This window comes from Triturus cristatus, chromosome 3_1, assembly GCF_964204655.1.
Source record: "Triturus cristatus chromosome 3_1, aTriCri1.1, whole genome shotgun sequence".
Classification (NCBI taxonomy): Eukaryota; Metazoa; Chordata; class Amphibia; order Caudata; family Salamandridae; genus Triturus; species Triturus cristatus.
Genome location: NC_140583.1, coordinates 678,644,103 through 678,662,370, shown reverse-complemented (window position 1 = coordinate 678,662,370; position 18,268 = coordinate 678,644,103). Strand labels below are relative to the sequence as shown.

The window sequence follows — 18,268 nt, the reverse complement described above, 5'->3', positions numbered from 1 at the left end:
TGTTGCGAGGGAAGTGGTGAGCTCCTCCCACTGGTTCTCCTCCCATTCGGTTTTAGCATGGATGACCAGTTTTTTATAAGCCCGTCTACTTTCTCGCAGCTTCTCTCTGCCTGTTCCCTCCTTGATGCTTCTGAGGAGTTTTCCCTTTGCCTTCCTGCAGGCTGCATTATACCATAAGGACTTATGTTGCTGGATCCTCTTCTGATTCTGGACCCTGGTAAAAAGCTCAGAGGCCGCTCCCTTTATAAGGTCCTCATGAGCCTGATATAATTTCTCATGGTGGACTATATTGCCCACATCGTTGGCTAGCTCTCCCACTTTTTCCAAAATAGGGATTAAACCTGCGTAGAGCTTCGAAAGTTTCACTTGGCTCGTAGCTAGTTTATCCCACCTGATTCTTCTCCTGTTATTATCTAATAGTAGTTCAGGTTTGAACTCCTCCATGGTTGTTATGGAGGCCTTTGGCCCTGGATGGCTAAGATCGAGTTCAAGGGCGTTATGGTCACTATCCAGTCTCTCCACAACCCTAAAGTCCAGGATAGAAGACCAGTTCACTATCTGTACAAGGGCATAGTCCAAGCGGGACTCTCTTCCCACTCTGTTGTACGTGGTTTTGCTTGGTACATCAGACTTAATACGTCCATTGCAGGCTCTAATTCCATGCTTTAGGGTGAGGGCAGTAATCTGCAATGCCACAGGCGTCCATGCCTTTGGGGAAGGTGCTACAACAGAGGGTACTGACCACCTGAACTCTTCTTCCATGGGAAATCCCTCTACGAGGCCGACCAGCGGCTCGAAATGGGAATTTAAATCCCCTCCCACTATGTAAGGGATATCTCTTGGCATTTCCGCTAAATATACTGAAAGCTCCTCTATAGTGGGAGATTCACGCGAAGCTCCCACTGGCCTGGAGTAAATATTTATCAGGGCAAGTTTCGCTAGGTTCGGCCAGGCTAATAAAACCACTAGGATATCATCTGATGGCACCAGTAGGCGTGAAGCCTGGCATCCTAAGTGGGATGCCACCCAAGTTGTGAGTCCACCAGAGGGGCGGCCCTTACCCTCCCACCTAGCCGGGATGGAAAATGACTCGTAACCTTGATGGTTGTAATCTTCCCTTGCCCAAGTCTCTTGGAACATGCAAACATCCCCGGACTCAATGTAAGTTATCCAATCTTGGGTGCCCAGTTTGCTGGCTAAGCCAGCCACATTCCACCAAATTAGTCTCATGTGCGCTGGAGAAGCCACAGAACAGATTGCAGAGGTGGAGTGGGGGGAAAAGCCAGTACCAGAGCCAGAAACTACACCAATTGCTCTAACAGGGTCATTTTCAGAGGTGGGTTCAGCTGGATCAGGAAGTTTACTGGGACAGTTATCCAAGGTCACAGGATTTGAGTCCGGGTTTGGGGGCAGTCAGTCCACACCATCCAGACCGTTCAAACAGTTAAAACGATTGTGGTCCAAAAAGGGAGTCTCCGAAGGTCGATAAACTGGACGTGGAGCATATCCCCTGTATCTAGATCTTCGTTCCACCCTTGTCCAGTTACCGTGTGAAAAATCATGGTGCATACGAATGGGAGGGAAAAAGAAAGAAACTGGCAAAGTCTGTATGGTAGAATCCAGTGATCTATTTGACCCAGCACAAATGTATAGTACTGTTCCAGGGTCTCGAAAAGACACAATGATACAGTCCCCTGCTATTGATTTCCCCGACTTCCCCAACCATGGTACCCTTCTAACCATAATGATCTCATTGTTGAGGTGGGCTGGAAGAGGTCTGTTCCAATTCAACCATTTAATGGTTTTCCTCTTGAGTGAGTGATAGTTCTCATTTTCACCCAATTCTAGAGAGGGAACACCAGCCAAAACCACCATGAGGCTGTTCGCCTCTGGTGGTAAGTCGGGTCCCCGTGGTCTAGGGGCAGGCTTACCAGGGAGTAGGGGAGCAATACCAGCATTAGGTAGGACCCGAGGATTTGTGCCAGTGACTATACGTTGGAGAGCTGGGCCATCTGTCTGTGGTGGTAGGATGTTAGGATTGCTAGGTGGAATTGGAACTGGGATAGCCATAAGTGGCTGTAAAAGGGGAGCGGCAGTGGTGCCCAAGGGAGGCCCCGTGTGGATCGGTGGGTTTTGTATATTGGGGAAGGTTCCTATTGGTAGATTGGACTCAGTGGTTCTACTCTGTTTGTTGTCCGAAATTTTCAGGGTGGTTAAGGTTGCCTCCAGAGTGGTCAGCCTGAGTTCTATTTTCTGCAAGCTCTCGCTAATGGGCAACAAGAGTGATCTAATTAGAGATTCAATGCTCCCCAAAGAGCTGCCGGGAAGTAATGTGTTAAGTGGGCTCTTCCCTTTGTCGCTAATGGAAGCAGTGGTAATAATGTTAGTACCCTTGGGGGGAGTAGCCTTATGCACATTAACTAAAGGCCTATCCAACATAGGTACGGACTTGAGTGACTTTCCAAAATCAGAGTGGGGGATCTTTGTCTTCCCCTGACCACCCCTCATCTTCCTTCTGCGCTTATTTGGTGGTAGGTCATGCACCTCTGCCACCACAGTTTGCTTTGGCTTATTAATCTTGATTTTAGTTCTGGTGTGTGTTTGGGTGAGTAAGTCAACTACCGAACTACTGGCAACTAGTAGTGGAGTGGTGTCCGTAGTTTGTTTAGGAGGTGGGCCAGGAATGGGAGAACTATCCCGAAGTAATAGGGGAACGTCTTCTTGGGATGAAAGATCCTGGCTGCCATTAAGGGAACCTTCCTCTTGGGAGATAGGATAGGGAGTTATGTCACTGAGGGGCCTATTTTTCATGTGTTCAATCGAGCGACGACGCTCTGCCCTACGCATCTCCAGAGAGGTTTCGTTTCCCCCATCACCCTTTACCGATTTAAAGTAATTGTCCAGAGTCCCGGTGTTGCCTCCCCCCTCCTTCGCTGGTGTTCCACCTAGGGCCGATGATGGCATAACCAGAACCTATTTCACAAACCACATAGGATCAAGGAAATGCAGGTGAAAAAGAGTGGGCCCAGCCCAGCCTCCTGCGGCCCCTGACGGCCACAGACGGTCCCGCCCTTGTCCCGGGCTTATCCCCGGGCGCTCCCGCGCGCTCCCGCGACGCGGGAGTAGCTGTTTGAATTTATAGGAGGAGAGTTAAGCTGTAAGTGGGGCGGGGCTTGCAGGGAGAGCGGCCAGGTGACAGGAGGCGCGGGTTAACAGGACTGCTGGGAGACGTAGTCCTGTCCCGCCGCTCGCAGCCCTACACTCGCCCAGTCCCTCACTGAAACTGTCCGCAGGTTTTGCACAAGCGGCTCTCAAACCGCAGCGGGACCCGCGAAGCGGGTTCCGCAAGGAGTGTTGGAGGGTCCAAAGAAAAGCCAGCAGCAAACAGCAAGTCCGACAGGTATCCCAGGGCAGTGGAGCTCAGAGGTGCTTTTTCAGGCTGTGAGTGGGGCGGGGCTTGCAGGGAGAGCGGCCAGGTGACAGGAGGCGCGGGTTAACAGGACTGCTGGGAGACGTAGTCCTGTCCCGCCGCTCGCAGCCCTACACTCGCCCAGTCCCTCACTGAAACTGTCCGCAGGTTTTGCACAAGCGGCTCTCACGCCGCAGCGGGATCCGCGAAGCGGGTTCCGCGAGGAGTGGTGGAGGGTCCAAAGAAAAGCCAGCAGCAAACAGCAAGTCCGACAGGTATCCCAGGGCAGTGGAGCTCAGAGGTGCTTTTTCAGGCTGTGAGTGGGGCGGGGCTTGCAGGGAGAGCGGCCAGGTGACAGGAGGCGCGGGTTAACAGGACTGCTGGGAGACGTAGTCCTGTCCCGCCGCTCGCAGCCCTACACTCGCCCAGTCCCTCACTGAAACTGTCCGCAGGTTTTGCACAAGCGGCTCTCACGCCGCAGCGGGACCCGCGAAGCGGGTTCCGCAAGGAGTGGTGGAGGGTCCAAAGAAAAGCCAGCAGCAAACAGCAAGTCCGACAGGTATCCCAGGGCAGTGGAGCTCAGAGGTGCTTTTTCAGGCTGTGAGTGGGGCGGGGCTTGCAGGGAGAGCGGCCAGGTGACAGGAGGCGTGGGTTAACAGGACTGCTGGGAGACGTAGTCCTGTCCCGCCGCTCGCAGCCCTACACTCGCCCAGTCCCTCACTGAAACTGTCCGCAGGTTTTGCACAAGCGGCTCTCAAACCGCAGCGGGACCCGCGAAGCGGGTTCCGCAAGGAGTGGTGGAGGGTCCAAAGAAAAGCCAGCAGCAAACAGCAAGTCCGACAGGTATCCCAGGGCAGTGGAGCTCAGAGGTGCTTTTTCAGGCTGTGAGTGGGGCGGGGCTTGCAGGGAGAGCGGCCAGGTGACAGGAGGCGCGGGTTAACAGGACTGCTGGGAGACGTAGTCCTGTCCCGCCGCTCGCAGCCCTACACTCGCCCAGTCCCTCACTGAAACTGTCCGCAGGTTTTGCACAAGCGGCTCTCACGCCGCAGCGGGACCCGCGAAGCGGGTTCCGCAAGGAGTGGTGGAGGGTCCAAAGAAAAGCCAGCAGCAAACAGCAAGTCCGACAGCTATGTTTATGTTAAAGTGAACCGGAACTAGATCATGTGAACCGGATATAATACTGCTCACGTAACCTGCACATTGTAACTCAGTCGAAAAAGGCGCGAACGCCGAAACGCGTCCTGGTGTTACTGCTGCTATCTCGATACAATGCAATAAAGAATCGCATCGAGAAACCTTGCTGTGTGCGGTCCCCTTCATTCTCTGAGTGAAGTCTCTGGAGCTCTATATATATATATATATATATATATATATATATATATATATATATATATATATATATATATATATATATATATATATTAATAGAGTTTATACTTGCCTGTAAAGTTTTTACCATGCATATGCCTATACCATGCATGCCTTTACCACAAACATTTATGTATTTTACAGGTAAGTATAAACCCTTTACATATACATGTAAAGGGTTTATACATATATACATAGAAAGGGTTTATACTTATCTGTAAAATACATACATTTTCATGCAAAAGAATGTGTGGTAAAGACTCATGTGTTGTCAAGACGGCACTGTAAAAACATGCATGTTAATCACATGCGTGGTTCTGTCATACATACATTTTAAATACTTCGAGCATGCAGTCATTTCAGGGCAATGCAAGTTGTTTATTAATATATATTTGTATTGCCGTTATCAAGGTAAATCAATACTACAAAGCAAATGAACTTTATTACCATAGGAGAAATTTGAAATACATCCATACATCAGCAGGGGCAGCTCCTCCACTAAGGCGGAGGAGCATCACCCCACTGCTTTCTCGCAGTGCGAGAAGCAGAAACATAAAATGGTAATAACTTTCCGTTATTACCATTTTATGTTTGGTTGCGGGTGGGCGGGGCTGCTCTGCGAGCAGGCAGGGCAGGGAAGGAGTAGTGTGCCCACTCCTGAGTGTGTAAAGACTGTTTGGATGGCCCTCTCGGGCCACCCAAACCAGTCATGAGCACTCTGCCCTTCTCCATGCAGGCTGCTTTGAACATGGCCCCCCGTAGGACCTGGCTGGGTGGCGTCTCCGCCAATCCCACCAATCACAATGCTGCTTGCAGCATTATGATTGTCTTAGGGGAGGCAGTCTTGCTGCCTGCTTCCTGTTCCTGATGGAGGCAGGAGAGCAGGTTCAGGATCCGACAAGATGTGGGACTCGGCTGGCGGAAAGGTACATTTTTTTAAATGTATTATTAAACTACACCTCCCTCCCCGCGTGACCCCCCTCACTGAGTGACCCCCCTACCCGCAAGACATGCCGGCCGCGACTGTACATCAGTTTATGCAAAAAATCAAGTATTTATTAAACCCTTTTTACACGGAATTATTTTTGTTCAGCATTGTGTGAATGCCTATGTATGTATGCAGTAGCTGTATATTGTAAACCTAGCTGAAAGGCAGTGGAGCAGTGTGCAGAATAGAAGGCAGAGATATAATGACAGAGAATCAGGGCATAGGGTGCGGGGTTCTGAGGGGCGAAGTGGAGTGGCTAATGTAGAGCGATGCAGTATTCTTTAAAGAGGTGTGTCTTCAGCTCTTTCCTAAATGAAAAGCCTAAATTAAATGATAAGTCCCAGTGGATACAGGAAAGTCATTCAGAACATGCATACGTGGAATGAAACATTTTTAAAACAACTTTGTTCAATAAATCTGCTGGTACGAACAAATCTGTGAAGGAATCTTTGATGACACCTGCCTTTAGAAGGAAGAGAAATTGATAAAAAGTGTCAATTTTTGCTCAGTGATCTCTCGGGCTGCAGAAATTCAAGGAGTGCTTGAAATGTTTACACTGGTGCAATTTTAGAAGAGATTGTCATGGATTGCAAAGACATCAAAGTCAAGGATGGAACGCCAGACTGAGGTTGAGATGCTGACTCTTAAGCAGGTGACAAAATATGGGGGATCAATATGTATCCATGTGCACCCATACACTTAGTTTGAAAATTCCCGATCTTGACTGCTGTGATTTCAAACCTCCAGTCTAGCTAATTGCCGCTATCTTTAACTTTGACTCTCTCCTACCTTTACTTTTCAGGCATAGCAAAGGGTTCAATCTTGACACTTTGGCTAGTTACATACAATTATTTGACAGGGTTTCGACAAAGAACGTATCTCCTTGGTGGTATATATGAGGCAAGCTAGCCTTTTACTGATTTGACCCTTATGCATCTAAATGTTAGGATTTGTATAGAGATAACCTAGATATAACACAACTGAGTGCTGGACAGCGACACATGCAGAATACTGAATGGTAACTAAATATGGAGAACAGTAGTTGAATTCCCACAATTGTAAACAATCTATTTCCTAGAGATTAAAAGCAGAGTTCAATGAGGAATCGTAGGCTTACTTGTGATTCAAAGCATCAGACTTCTCTCCCACAAAATGCATGATAAATATTTTGCCAGCACCGAAACATCATTAAAGTTAAGAAATAGCACAGATACAATTCCCATACCAATTTGGTGAAATACAAACAAATATGATGATTCAGATCACTCCAAAACAGCAACATGACAAACAAGCATTTGCAATGCAATAGGTCTCGCATTATTAAAGTTTGAGCTATTGGCATTGCTAATAATAATGCAACACCAATAGCTCAAACATTCAGTAATGCGAGACCTATTGTATTGCAAATGCTTGTTTTTTTACTGTTATTTTTCCACCACCGACGTGACCCAGTGCCCCCACCCTTCCCCGTGAGCAGCCAATGATAAAAGCACACAGCGTAATAAACTAGATAGAGTAGTAGAAAGAGTGTGTGAGAAAGCAAGAATGAAGGAGAGAGAAGGTTATAGATGCACAAAGAAGAGGAGGAGAGTGTGTGTTTGTGGTTTGGATTTAAAAAAAAGTTATGGTAAAGAAACTGTGCTGAAAGACTTGAAGTGAAGGAATATGAGAATTGCTGGATTCGTGCGTGCGATAGAGAGGAGTGAGAGAGATAGAGATAGAGCTAGAGATAGAGATAGAGATAGTATGGGGAGGGGCACTAAGGGGGGGTGAGAAGTGGACCTGTACTCAGTATGATGATGTATATGAAGGGAGCATGTGTGAGCAGGCAGTTTAGATAGGACATAGGTAGTTTGAGGGAGGGATGTGAAAGGGCAGTGGAATTGTGAGATGAGAGGTGTTAGTGGTAGTGGGAGGGAATGAGAGGGGCAGTGTGCTTGTGTGGGAAAGATAAGGTTTTTTGAAGTGCAATGTAGAGATGGGTTGTATTTAAATTGTTTGTTGTGGAGTTGTGTAGTGAAAACATGTTGCCTGGTGTGATGTGGCATTATGTGGATAGAAATTAAATGGTATGAACTGTAGTGGAATTATATAGAATGAGATAGTGTGTTATGTATTTAAATATGTGGATTAGTTTCTGGAGTTAATTTGCGGTGTGTGGGACCAAATTGCATTGCAGTATGCCATAAGTGATACTCAAATCACCAAAGTAATAAAACAGAGTTTTACTGGGAGAAAGGCATGGACGTTTATGTTCTGGGAGTTAAAAGTATGTTAATGATTCATCTTTGATAACAGTACATTTGTTTTAAATTTTCCAATTGAAATAATAATCAACGTTATCTGCTACCACACTTAAATAGTAAACTATGACATTGTAGGATGCTTTGCTGATACCAGTACGTGAAATACTCCCCCAAAGAACAGCAGTTTGGCAGTGTTTGAGACCACTTTTTGATAACTGCAACTCACTGCCTCCGAATAATCAACTTTTGCTAAACAGTGAACAAAAGAACACAGCACCATACCGTATGTGTTTATTATAGAGTGATAATTTTTTATTTGCTAGACTTTTATTGCATACATTAAATAATGTAGACAGCACTCTGAGAGCAATTGGCATTGTCAATGTCTTTAGCCATGTTTTATTAAGTAGAGTGGATTTATGTGGGGTGGTGATGAAATATGTGCAGTGTAAATATGTGGCAAGGTGTGGAGTGGACTTATATGGAGCGTAAATAGTTTGCATGATGTGGATTTACATGGAGTGGCATTGTTTGGCGTGGAGTGGTATGTAGTGAAGTTGAATTATGTGGCGTGATGTTGAGTTATATTCTGTGGATTGCAATCATGTGGTGTGAAATGATATGGGTTGGAGTGGCATTGTTTGTTTTGGAATTGTGTGGCATTGAGTGGAGTTATGTGAGGTGGAGTTATGTGGTATGGTGTGCTATAGAATTATGTGGATATTAATTATGCAGTATTAAGTTTAGTGGGCTTATATCTAGTGGTATTGTGTGTCGTAAAGTGGCATGTATTGAGTGGAATTATGTAGTATGATGTAGAATTATGTGGCATGATGTGGATTCTGTGGTGTGGATTGGATGTATGTAGTATCTAGTTAAATTATGTGTTGTGGAGTAGAATTTAGTGTTGTGGAATGGAATTGTGTGGAGTTGAATTGTGTTGTGTGGAATTGTGTGGCATTGAGTGAAATTATGTTGAGCGAAATCATGTGGCATGGTGTGGAGTGTATTTATGTGGAGTGTTGCTATGTGGCATGGAGTAGATTTATGTGGAGTGTAATTGTGTGGTATGGAGTAGAGTGTTATTATTCTATGTGGTATGGAATTGTGCTGCATTGAATTGTGTGGCGTGGCATTGTGTGGAATTGTGTGGTATGGTGTGGAATTATGTGGAGTGTAAATACAGGGCATGCTGGAGTTGAATTTTGTTGAGTGTAATTATGTGGTTTGGAGCTGAGTGGATATATGTGGAGTGTAATTATGTGGTGTGAAGTGTAAGTATGTAGGCTGAAGTGTAATTAGGTGGAGGGGAATTATCTGGAGTTGAATTGTGTTGCGTGGAGTGTAATGGAATTATTTTGCATGGAGCGGTGTTATGTGAAGTGGAATTATGTGGCATGGAGCAGAGTGGAAATGTGTGGAGTTGAATTTGATGGATGGTATTTATGTGGCATGTCGAATGATGTGGAGTTGAATTGTGTTGATTTGTGTTGTGTGAAATTATGCGAAGGTCAAAAGTTGAATTTTGTGGTGTGCATTTTTGTGTTGTGACATTGCGTGCCACTTAATTGTGTAGCGCTGTGTTGATTTATGTGGGGTTGAATGTTTGCTGTCTTCATAAGCCAGCGAAGAGCGAGGCGCAGTCTGCATCCAGTGATCTTTTCAGGCTTTAAATTGCTGTTGACTTGGAATGCGCTAGGGCCAGAGTTACCAACTTTGAAACTGGTGAACCATGTTTGAGTCTCAGCAGCATTGGCTTAACATTCTGTGATCCTGCACAATTCAGTGTATAAAAGAGACTAATATGACCTTGTGTAATGTAGCCGGTGCTCATGTAAAGCCCTAGAACCCCTTTGGGTCGTGTTTGCGTTATATAAAATTGCATACAAAAAATAATGATTTGACAGGGAGGGCGAATTAGGCCCATGGACTATACGAGAAACTGGGATAATCTTGGTTGACGAGATGAGGTAACAAGTTATAGGCCAGCTTTCACAATATGCACTTTTGTAAGGTCTTATCAGTCAGTGTTTTTGTGACCATGAGTGCCCTCAGTATATCACGCCTCTGAAAGCACAATGACGTGTTAAAGCACTTGTATACAGGAAAACTCTATATCCCACCGGATGACGTCTGAGATGAGTTGTTGCCTAGGAGGCAGGGAGTGCATGCCCAAAGTGTTCCCTGTACAGATTCTCCTCTGCCCTGTTTACAAATCTTTGAAAAACTTGGCGTAAGCCTTCACAGTGTTTAGTGCGATTTATTCAAAATGAGATCCCTTTTGTTGATTCAGTACTACAAGGGTATGGCTCTTCGTCCACCATCTTTAAAGTGCCTATTATGACCACGTATGTTGACAATCCGCACAGCGTGAAAGAAAATACAGTAGGTTTACAGCACTATTAGCTTGCCTTTGTAGATCTGTCTTACCCGATGTGAAATCTAATTAACTTTTTTACGTGGCGAGAAGATTAAACTTTTAACTCCACGTTTCTACAGTTGTATTGTTATTTTATAATTTGAAATTTCATTTTTTCATTTTTCTGATTGTGCTGTATTGTTTACTTGCACATTCAGATATAACTGTCCATTTGATCTTCTGGCTTCATGGTAATGCACTTTTTACATCCGCCAACTTGACGTGCAGTGCAGGATAATTGAGTTATGTTTGTTAACAGACGCAACTGAAACTAGCTGGTCGCATCCTCACACTGGCCTGGGCTGCGCGGTCTCCCAGGCTCTACAGTGCAGCCAACTTTCTTCTGTCTGGGAGGATGGGGTCTAGCAGAAGCCTTTTCTAGAGTTGTTGAGAGGGCTGGTTAGGGTAATCCTCCTACCACTTCTACCGCACTTAGCAACTAACTTACATAGTCAGTGAAGCACTGCAGGCAGGTGTTAGCAAACAGCGAGGCCTGCAGAGAGCTGCGAACCAGGGAGCAGAGTAGGTATATGTTATCCGGCTGCCTTCTCTTTAGCGCACGTGCATCACTGCTGGCCTGTGGCTCAATCCCCGCCAGCATATACCATCAGGGAGGCACCACAGCATGAACGCTTGTAAGTTGATTCAGCCACCTACGCCACCACTTGTAATATAATCACGACATACCACCTTGAAATAAAATGTATAAATGTTATTAAAGTGCTCATGCTGCCGCCCGTGGTTGATGACTACGCACAGCTCACTATAGATAGTGATCACTCTTACAAATACAGGCGCCGACTCCAGTGCAGGCTATCAACTGAGGCAGCCTCCATTATGCGGTTTGAAACTGCATGGTAGTGCTTCGCTCCCGTACCGCCGCCGGCCCACCTATAGGTCACACATGGAGCCAGGGCAGGTGAAGAATGCGTTACATCACAGGCCTGCCCAGACGATGGAAATCTCTACCTGGGGCCAGGGCTGGTGAGGCTCAGGCAGCAGGGGGGCACAGCAGGACTTAAAAATACCGCTGCCTGGTGCCAGTGTGAGTGTGGTTTCCTGCACAGCAGAGTAGCACTGACAAGTCGCGCATGGACTGGAGGCCCCTCTGTCAGGGCCTGAAATTATATTTAAAGTTTAGTCAGTGCTTTAAATCAACAGTCCGCTGAATGGAGCCTAGCCCGCCGCGGCACTACAGTGAGCAGAGCGACAGGCTGTAAAGTATAAAAACTATCAATACATCAGTGAGCCACGCAGTAGCCGCTCCATGATGACAGTCAGTGCAACCTCTCGTCTGTGACCAGGCCGGTCGCAGGGCAGCGGCATGATCAAATCAGCAGTGCGTGTGGTGCTGTGTGACATTAAGGTAACAGTACTGTAAAGTCAGTACTGTGGCAGACTGACCAGAAAGTACTTACTTGCTGATTGTTATTGTGAACTTTACTCCAGTCAGGCAGGAGGCACTGTCTCTCTGAGCGCCGGGGGTGTCCAGCGGCCGCAGCGCACCGTGACTGAGCTGCACGGAGTAGGTGGTCGCGGGCGCACAGCTGTGCAGCACTGCGTCGTGCAGTCTCCCCGCAGCGCCCGATGCGGAGCCTCTCATGATACCGTGCGGCCATTATGCTTTCGGACCTACTGACTGACCCTGAGAGAGTCACTGTCCGGGAGGTGAGGTCGATGCTGTGCCAGACTCCCACCGGTCCAACCATGCGCCGCGGCCGGGTTAATATTATTAAATTGCCCCATCCTGTGCAGGCAGCAGCGTACTCTCACTATCAGACTGAGAGGGACGCCAGCTGCGCGGACCCGACCCGACGACACTCAGCACAACTCCATGAGTCCAGGGATGGCGCACAACCTTACTCATCCGTGATGCCAATCTCTGAGAGTCTCGTGTTGCCACACGCCCTGTCACCCATAAGACTCCATAAGATCTCTCAGCGCCTCCACTGATTCGGTGTTGTGTATGTGACGTGCGCCGGAGCACTCCATTGCGGAATCCAGCACGAGGTTAAAGCCCTTCCCCCACACTGTGAACTCCACCCACCGCATTTCTCAATATAGTGAAAATTACTGGAAAAATAAATGTTATGTGACAACTGGCTTGAAAGGGAGGATGCTGGGGTAGGATTTAAGAGGGAACCGGGGAAGGGTCCAAGAAAGAAAGTGAAGCCAGCCATGGCATCGTTGCTGGATGATGTTTGGGAGACAGAGAACAAGAGCGCACTGAAGCTGACGAGGAGGGAGTGGGAGGGGGGAGTGGGGGCGGGCGCAGTGGTGCGGGCCGCAGTTGTAAAAGGCAGGGAGAGGGTGAGATTGAGGAAGGGAAAGATAGGGATCAAAGGAAAAAACAAGGGGGTGGCAAATGGTGTGCACTTTGATGTCCTCAGTGGCCGCGCGGCTCACTGAGGACATCAAAGCAAGTGATCAGGCAGTGCTTTTCAGGCTGCCAAATGGTGCGTGCGCCCGGGGCACATGCACTGTATTTGGAGGCCTGAAAAGCCACTGTTTGCACTGCCAAAACTCGCTTACTATAAGTCTCGCCAGAGCAGCGCTAAAGCGCTGTCTCAGGCGAGACCTAAAAAGGAAGGGGGTCGATTAGGAGTTATCAAACTTTAAAGAAAAAGAAAAAAGCGCCCAGAGAAATAAATTGGGATCTTAGAAATTTACCACAGTCTATAATCTGTTGAGCGCAGGCGACTGCGTTATAAGCAACTTTTTTAAGTCAACCACAATGAAACCATTTTAACTTCAGATTTAGCTTATGAAATGGAAGATACAATACTCCACAGCCACAAGACAGGATGCTGTGGAAAGTAGGGTCCAAGACAAGGACAGACCTGTTAATGCAGGTTCTACTGAGGCCTCAAGTTTTGGCAAAAAACTATCCGAGTGGGACAATATTGAAATCTGTCACCACCTAAGCTGCTAAAGTCAATTTGCTGCTTTTTTCGTCTCTTTTTCTTAAAGAGGCTAGCTTCTCTGACCATTGAGAATCATCTTCAAACTTTGGGTTCAAGAGAAAGCAGGATGCAAGTTCTGAGTTCTTCTTCTGGCAGACAGAACTATTCTGACTTTAGTCTTGTTTGAACTTTTGTCCAGAGTTTTCTCATTTCGAGGTGGGAGCTCCAAGTTATGGGGTATCACAGTGGTTGTTGATGGAAATCCATGACCCTATTCTTGGAAAATCCCATGTTTCACCTCACACATTTTTCTTCATTTCCAAAGCTGTCACAGAAAGCACTGTTCTTAGTTTTTCCAAGATGGCAGAAAGCTAACTCATCTGCATGAACTCCTCAACCCTGCTCATCTGCTTGCTTATAAAATAGCATACAACCCACTCCCCACCAGTGGAAACCTACACAAGCCGGTCCTCTCCCTATTGTACACCACCTGGGAGAGCCTATAGGAAGGCCTGCTTCAAAGGGATGTGGTTGAATATTCCTAATGGCCCTGCCTATCTTTGTGTGGACTGTGGGCCACTTCTTTCAAATACCTTTCTTCATTCCAAACTTGATGACAATCGGACACTACTTTGTAAGGTATTATCCTCCATGCAGAGCATATTACTGACTTGTGGTGCATGCGTAGATAAACATTTGCATCTCTTTTTAGAGAGTGAAGAAGTGAGTATTGGTTCTGCTAACCTATAAGGGCAACCTCTCATCACCAGTCTACTTTAAACTGGACATTGTGTGGGTAGTGCAGTCATATTTGGAGAATGGAAATTCAGATTAGAAAAACTTAATTTAATTGCTGAGCAATCCTCCTCTATATATCTATAACACTAGACCAAGGACAAATCATTGGGATCGGCAACAAAGCGGTACATCTTGAGGGCAGTAAGAGAATGTGGTGGTTTCAATTTCCTGTCTGTTGGGGCTCAAGCAGCTTTTCCGCTTCTTTCATTGTCATATTCACCACTTCGAGAGAAGTAACAGCTTGAATTGTTTCCATTATTTGGATAGAATTTGCAGGGCACATCACTGCCTTTAACTAAAGTCAAGGATGTAAAATGTATGAGTGTAGCAAGTTGAGAGAAACAGAAAAATATTAGATCATGGATCCTCTCACATTAGAGTGAAAACAATGGAATCCTTCACAGTACCATCAGAAATCGCCTCTTATGTGTGGCTGGTAAAAATAGTCACACATTATACGCTCAGTACACATGTAGATATACAATGGTTTGAGGAGGCACCTGTCCCGAGTCTCCAGTCGGATGTTGTTTGCTGGAAATAAACACTCCAAGATCACTCCTGAGCCAAATCTTGAGCTAGCCTCCAAAGAAGCACCAATAAGAACCCACCAACCTTCAAGTGAAAGTGTGTTATGTGAAGCCAAAGTTCTGATAACCTTGGGTTATAAATGGGTTCAGACTAATCCGCTCATTGTCTGTATATGCTGTGGTGGGTGCGACTTCTATTTGTGGGTGGAAGTGATGAGGGAGAACCCGAGAAATCTTGTAGCCCCATGAAGGATTGTAGACACAGTCGCATATACAGTGGTTAGCCACTTCACACAAGCAATTCATTAATTGGGCCAAAGACCCACCGCTAAAATGCCACAAAGTGAAGCCAGGTCAGCATGACATTCCAGTGGCGGAGGGTGATGGACAAGACACCACAATGTAGCTTTCAAACACTTCCCAAATGAAACGTAGGAAATAGGGTATAGCCTTACTTTACTGGTGTAGTTCAACACGTCCACATCAGTACTTGATTTGTAAAAAATTAAGGGCCAGGGCCTAAGGTAGTATTCACTGGATCCGTTGCAGCCGACACAATCCTCATCTCTTTTTAACTGCAGTTTTATAATTTTTTAAAGCTATATTAAAATAGTTTATTTCTTCACTAATGAAAGTTGCTTAAACATTCACACACAGCGCCACCATGTGGTGGTTTCTCATAAATATGTACCATGCTTACCAAAGGCGGCTCCTTCGCTAAGGCGGAGGAGCATGGCCCCACTGCCTCGGAGCTGGAAAAGAAATGATAATAACTAATGTTATTATCATTTTATTTTGTTCTCCTTCTGCGGCAGCTTGTGTGAGGGGGCGGGCAGGGCTAAAGAGCAGGGGAAGAGTGGTGCAACCCTCCTAAGTGCACAATGACTGTTTGGTCAGCCCGCCAGGGTCACCCAAACCAGTCATGCGCACATTTCCCCTTCTCCGTCCGGGAGGTAAGTGATGTTTTTTTAATAGTAATCCCCCCGCCACTTCCCTTCCACCTGTACCACTGCTGCTTCCAGGCAGCAGCCGCGACTGGTGCTTACAAATAAGTGCTGCTGCTGAAAATACTGGCACAAAATAAGCACTGGTCTACATCTTCATTCAGTTCAACAAAATTTGGCCTCACCCAACTGAGTTGTAACGGCAAGTGTAATTTTCATATGTTGTGTATGCAAATGTCCCTGTTCCAATCTTTCAACAACTTACCTAAATGCTCTTTTTTGTGTTCCATCTTTTTAAAGATTTTCCTCAAGATCAGGTTCAAATGACTGATGATGATAAACGGTGGGGCTAATGCTGGTCGGCTATGATATTCGACAATCAGATTGTAACGCTGAAATTTCCAGAAGATATCGGCATTTCCCTGAACAACCTGGAATGTATAACTAAAATAACACAAGGTAACTTTGCAGCAAGGCTCGTGACAATAATTCTATCAATGACAGATAGTATTTCCCACATAAAAAATATATTATAATAAAAAACAATGGAAAGAGTTTTTAAAACCATAAATATTAACGTCTAATCAAAATCATCCTCAAGTGCTAAACTCATTTCATAGAATGCATTTTTCCTTTTTTAAACAAAAGGTTTATTTTATTTTAGTAAACACAACAGATTAAAGAAATATCAGATGCTTCTCGTTAACACAAATACAGAAACAAGCACTGGAAATGCCAATAGGTCTGACTGTAAAGAAATGTTGTAAGGGAATGTGGAGCATTACAAGTAAATAGCACGGGAATAGATATGTATTTGTTTGGCAGAAAAGACCTGCAGAATAATATTGCTGTAGGTTTAAAGGTCAGGTGAATGTAGCAAAGATCCATGTAGGTGAATGACTGCCCACCTCTTACCTTTGCCGCTGCCAGAGAAAAACAACATACATTATCTAGTTATCTAAGCCACTTTAATAGCATTACAATGTCATGTGTGTAACCCTGAATGTTCAAGTTCACGCAACTACATAAATATAGAAAACAAATTATCACAGCCAGACCCGTAACCAGAAATATAAGTTTTGAGGGCCATGGACTGACATAAGGACAAGAGATGGTTCTGGTGGGAAGTAAAGGTTTCTATCTGCAGAAACTGTTTTAAAAAAGTCTTTAATTTTGGTGATATTTGAAAACAAACAGTTTATTTTTCTTTTGTATATTTTGCTACAGTATGATCCCCGAGGGTGTTTGGAGGAAATGAGTGGCACAATGTTAACAGTGGGCTGTAGATATTTCGAAAGATTAATAGAAATTTTCGTGCACAACTTAAGCACATTAGCTGACAACCTTACACAAAACTGAATATGATTTAAAGAACATTTTATAGGAGAATAGAGGGTCTCTCATGCGGGAGATTTGTGATAGTTTGTGTGCATGTTGCATAGAACAGATTAGAGTGATCAGATTAATCAAAATGTGATATAATTTAATTATGACTTTACAGTAGATTTGGGGTAATTTCCATTAATTGTTTAGGGAAATATTGGTAAATTGCACGTGGTTCAATTAATTATGATTTGAGGATTTTATTAAAGATAACTTCGTAGGTAGGGTTGCTGTTGGTCCACTAAGCAATGGTAGGGGTTATGCAAGACAATCTCTCTGAAGAGTGGGAGTAGTACATTTTAAAGCTTTCCTGGCCAAAAGCATCAGGGCACTATAACTGGATTTTAACGTTAACACAATAAAACAATTAAACACAATTAACATAAATGGTGTCATCACTGTGGGACCTAGTAGATATGCTTTTACTCAATAGGTGTCCACGAATAATCCTCCGGAAATCTGACCATGACCAATTATTTCAGTCCTCAATCAACTCCACAAATGTTTGACAATATGTTCCAATTACCAAAATTATAAGCCTGAAAAAGATGTACCTTATCATTAAATATCAACCCTGAGTTTACATCACATCCTACATTCTGCAGTACATCTCATCCACAGTCTGAAGAAATATGATCATATCACCTACAAAATTATGGAACTCCATTGCCTCCATCTCAGGGCCTGCATCATCTTTATAACTAGCAGCATCATTCACAAAGTCATCACAACCAACACCTCTACTAATATTGCAGACTAGCTCCCCATCTCTGGTGGCTCTCACCCTCCGGCAGCCCAGACATAACTATATGCAGACTAAGAAATGTAAAAAAGAAAAGCAAAGCAGCAGCACAAAATCTTTTACAATGCAGGGCTTCACACTGCAAACTATTACAACACATTCCCCAAAGTAACGCCCCCGTGGAGTTAGAATAGTAATTTGCGTTGTAATGGACAATGCGTTGTAATGGATTGCGTTGTAAAGCCCTGCGTTGTAAAAGATTTTGCGTGGTAAAAACTGCGGGGTAATGGGAAGCGGAGTAAAAGTGTTCGGGGTAAAATGTCCTATTCCACTGCTGCTTTTGTTACTGGGAGGTAATATTGCTGCACTGCTGAAAAACTTGCCCCCAGTAACACAACCAGCCCCCACCACTGTAAACCCAACCCCCACCCTTCCAGCCTCCCAGGGATGCCTGCTACAGCCAGTCCAGCCCTGAGTCTGGTGTACCTCACCCTGTGCACCCAAATGAACCCCTTAAATGCTCTTGCTATTGCTCGCTTGC

The 18,268-nt window shown here is 45.3% G+C and overlaps 1 protein-coding gene across 1 annotated transcript in view; it reads right to left on the bottom strand.

Annotated features, from left to right (window-relative positions):
* Positions 1 to 18,268, bottom strand: part of TRPM5 (transient receptor potential cation channel subfamily M member 5) — a 561,392-nt gene that overhangs the window by 155,111 nt on the left and 388,013 nt on the right. The window contains exon 21 of the mRNA XM_085646171.1: positions 15,868 to 16,046. Within this exon, the coding sequence (XP_085502297.1) occupies positions 15,868 to 16,046 (179 nt within the window). The remainder of the gene's footprint in view (positions 1 to 15,867; positions 16,047 to 18,268) is intronic.